We start from the raw sequence: 3,395 nt of genomic DNA on the forward strand, positions 1-3,395 counted from the left end.
ATATATATTTGGGTGGATCAAAAGCTTTTTCTTTTAAAAGAAACCTGAAAATTTGACTGCAGACACTGAACCTCTGCAGGTGTAAGATTTAAACTAAACTAATGACTTTATTCAGAATATAAATAATCAGTTTGGTCCAACTTGTTGCAAAGTCTAAAATAAATTTTAACAATTCCTCCCTCAGTGTAAACATCTGTGAAGTCGTCAGTAAACATTTATGATGGAATCGGCCAGGAAAAGTGTTTCGGTGGAGCTTATTGAGTGAATTTGTAAAACTCAGGGGGAAAAAAGAAGAAAGAGACAAGAACACWTATTTAAGATAAAGCTTATTTTACTGGGGCTGTACGACATTGACAAAAACTGACCCAYGATTAGACATTTTCCATTTTTCTGACCCTGCGATTTAAAGTGCAACGTGAAAAAAAAAATACAGGAATTTTCAACAGATGACCCTTTCCGTTTTGCTGCCATTTTTTTTGATGATTAATTTTTTTTGTTCACATTATGTTTTTGTCTATTTGCGCGTTATTCTGTTTTTTTTTTTATTTTGCTGGGACTTGATGTTTCCATCAGTGAGTGTCAAAAAGAAATAAAACAACATTTAACAAGATTTAAATAGTATAAAATATGAGAAAGTTTTTGTWGTTTGACTAACTTCAAACAGTATTCATAAAAGTACAAACTTGATCTAGAAATGCTTTTATTCTGAAAGGGGRAAACAGGAAATATTAGATGGAGCTAGAACTCTGCTGCTTTGGCCAGATGATCCCACCCACTTTCAAATAAACCAATGGAAAACAAGAGGTTTGCATCTGTCCCACCTGTTTAGCGGTTAGCGTTAGCTTCCAATAATTTTTTTTATCTGTTTAGCAGATTAGTGTTAGCTGAGTTAAAATTCTTGTTTAGCAGGTTAGCGGTTAGTGAAGCTAACATTCTGGTTAGCTATGCCCACACCCTTCTACAATAATTATGTTTTATCATCTAATGTGTTGCCGCCGTCTCTCTTATTCCAGTTTCTGTCACGCTTTAATATTAGCATTCATGCTAACTACTTTTCCTCTAGTTCACTTCAAATAAGCTCATCTTCCTCATTTTTGTCACAGTACTCATCCTTTTCTTCCACAGCCTGGGAATTTTCCAACAACACTTATAAAATATAACAATTTTTGTCCCAGAAGTTTCACAAAAAAATGCAAGTTTTAGCTCTTTTGACACAAACTCATCAAAATAAAAGCCTGAACACTCAACCATTTGGTGCAGTGTGATAATCGCACACATAAATTGCGATGATCGTGCAGCTCTAGTTTTTAGTCACTTTGGCTGTTTTTGTTGATGGAATGGTCACAAATCTTTGCTAATCTTTATTTATTTATTATTATTTAAATAATTTTTTGGACAAGATTATGTTAATAAAAACAGAATAGAACTAATAAAAGGAAGAAAAAAGAAACTGTGGGCAGTTTGAGTTTAAATTAACGGGCCGAGCCTCCCCGGGCCCCCCTCACTAGCCACGCCCCTGATTTTTGCCCACTTTTCAGACTCATTAAGTAAAACTTTAAAGAACTTAAAGACTCTTTCCTYCTGTTGATGTTGAAAGTTAAAAGCACTCCTCCTGTATGATTAATCAGCTCCAGGAAATAATTGCATATTCATGCTCAGCTCAGCACTTTCTCCTCTCTTCTCCCCCCTCGCAGATTCAGAACCGGCCGGGGGCTGGTCCTCTACCCTCAGTTAGGGGACAAGATGGACATCGTGTGTCCCCGGGCCCAGGCCCCCGACGGGGGCAAAGAGGAGTTCTACAGGGTCCACCTGGTGTCCAAAAGCCAGCTGGAGAGCTGCAGCGTCAACAAGGCCGACGCGCCTCTGCTGAACTGCGACAAGCCCGAGCAGAACGTGAAGTTCACCTTCAAGTTTCAGGAGTTCAGCCCCAACCTGTGGGGTCTGGAGTTCCTCAAGGGGCGGGACTACTACATCACCTGTGAGTGTCCCCCCACGAACACCTCGTCTTGCTGCCAGTTCCCGCAGGTGGACCCTGAATCGTCTCAAGCGTTTCGAGACGAGGCCATCATCCTCCTCATCCTCACACTTTGTCAGTTTCAGTGAGAATCAGGGAAACGTGGCTTCATTATCGCCGCCGCTGTCGGTTAAAGCAGCATCTTAGGGGCCAGCGATGCATGAGAGAGAGAGAGAGAGAGGGAGAGAGAGGGAGAGAGAGGGAGAGAGAGAGAATCCGTCTCGCACACGTCGCTCTCCCGGGCCAGGAGCTTACATGCTCCAAATCACACGAGGCTTTTACAGCATCAGGCAGATTTGACGGGAGCTTTCAGTCCAGCTCGGCTCGTAGCCTGCGAAATGTTATCTGACCTAAATGCTGCTAACAAGTCTGTGTGTGTGTGTGTGTGAGAGAGAGAGAGTGTGTGTGTGTGAGTGACAGGGGTGAACCAGAGTCCTTTTGGTGTGGGCTGATCCGGGCCCTCCAATAAGACGCTGAGTTTCAGCTCTAAGAGTTGCTTCTCAAACATGTTTTATTCATTTCATGTTTTATTCCAGCGCTGCACGCAGAGCTGAACTCATTATTGCTTCTGCTCAGATTATTAGCTGCACCTAACTGCAGGTAATCCGCTCGACAAATCTGCAATAAACTCTARGCAGAGGCTTTAAGAGAATATTTCATCTTTCTGGAAAAAAGTTACAAATATCTTACCTGCTGCAGATGGCTTCTTATATAATCTCAGTTTGGAGAAAGGGGTTGTAATTCCGGCAGGATGGATGAGCTAATAGCTGGTCTGAGCTAACGGTTAGCAACATCTCCTGCTCTGTTTGCAGCTTAGATGGATTTTGCTTGAGGACTGAGTGTTTTAGTACGGGGGAGGGATTCATAAAAAATAAATCCTTCTTCTTGTTTGAAAGAATGACACCTGCTTTCACAACAACCTTCAAAAACACCAGAAAAAAATCCCCTGATTTGTCTCTAGGTGTCTAAAAACCCATTATAAACAGTGACAAAGTCATTAAAGGGGAATTCCGGCTAACCAGTTATCGCAAATCCCCAGTTCTGCAGGCTGGACGTTTGTGGTGGCTTCAGCTTCTGGCTTCTGGACGAATGTTGCGTGTCTGTTTTTTGTGTTTGTAACGATCAAAAAGTCGCCCAACTGAAGGCAGAATTACGACATCAGGTCTTCCTGATGTGATTGTGGAGCATTGGCAGAGAATTTGTTTTCAGTTGARGATGAAGTTGGAAGAGGAAGATCTGGTTATTTCTGTTAACGGAGGAGAAGCGCTGTTTTGTAAATTTGTCACGTAGAAACTGCCACCGTTTCTGACAGCTGCTCCTCAGCAGAGCCGAGTAGGGGTCTCTGCAGTACACAGGGGGAGTTTCTTCGCTGTGTGGGCGG

The 3,395-nt window shown here is 42.2% G+C and overlaps 1 protein-coding gene across 1 annotated transcript in view; it reads left to right on the forward strand.

The window, feature by feature from the left end:
* Positions 1–1,694: 1,694 nt before the first annotated feature.
* Positions 1,695–3,395, forward strand: part of LOC106513979 (ephrin-B2a) — a gene marked incomplete at its 5' end in the record, with an annotated part of 12,671 nt that continues 10,970 nt past the window's right edge. Inside the window, 1 exon segment of the mRNA XM_014003046.1 lies at positions 1,695–1,978. Within this exon segment, the coding sequence (XP_013858500.1) occupies positions 1,695–1,978 (284 nt within the window).

This window comes from Austrofundulus limnaeus, unplaced genomic scaffold (genome assembly GCF_001266775.1).
Source record: "Austrofundulus limnaeus strain Quisiro unplaced genomic scaffold, Austrofundulus_limnaeus-1.0 Scaffold16, whole genome shotgun sequence".
Lineage (NCBI taxonomy): Eukaryota > Metazoa > Chordata > Actinopteri > Cyprinodontiformes > Rivulidae > Austrofundulus > Austrofundulus limnaeus.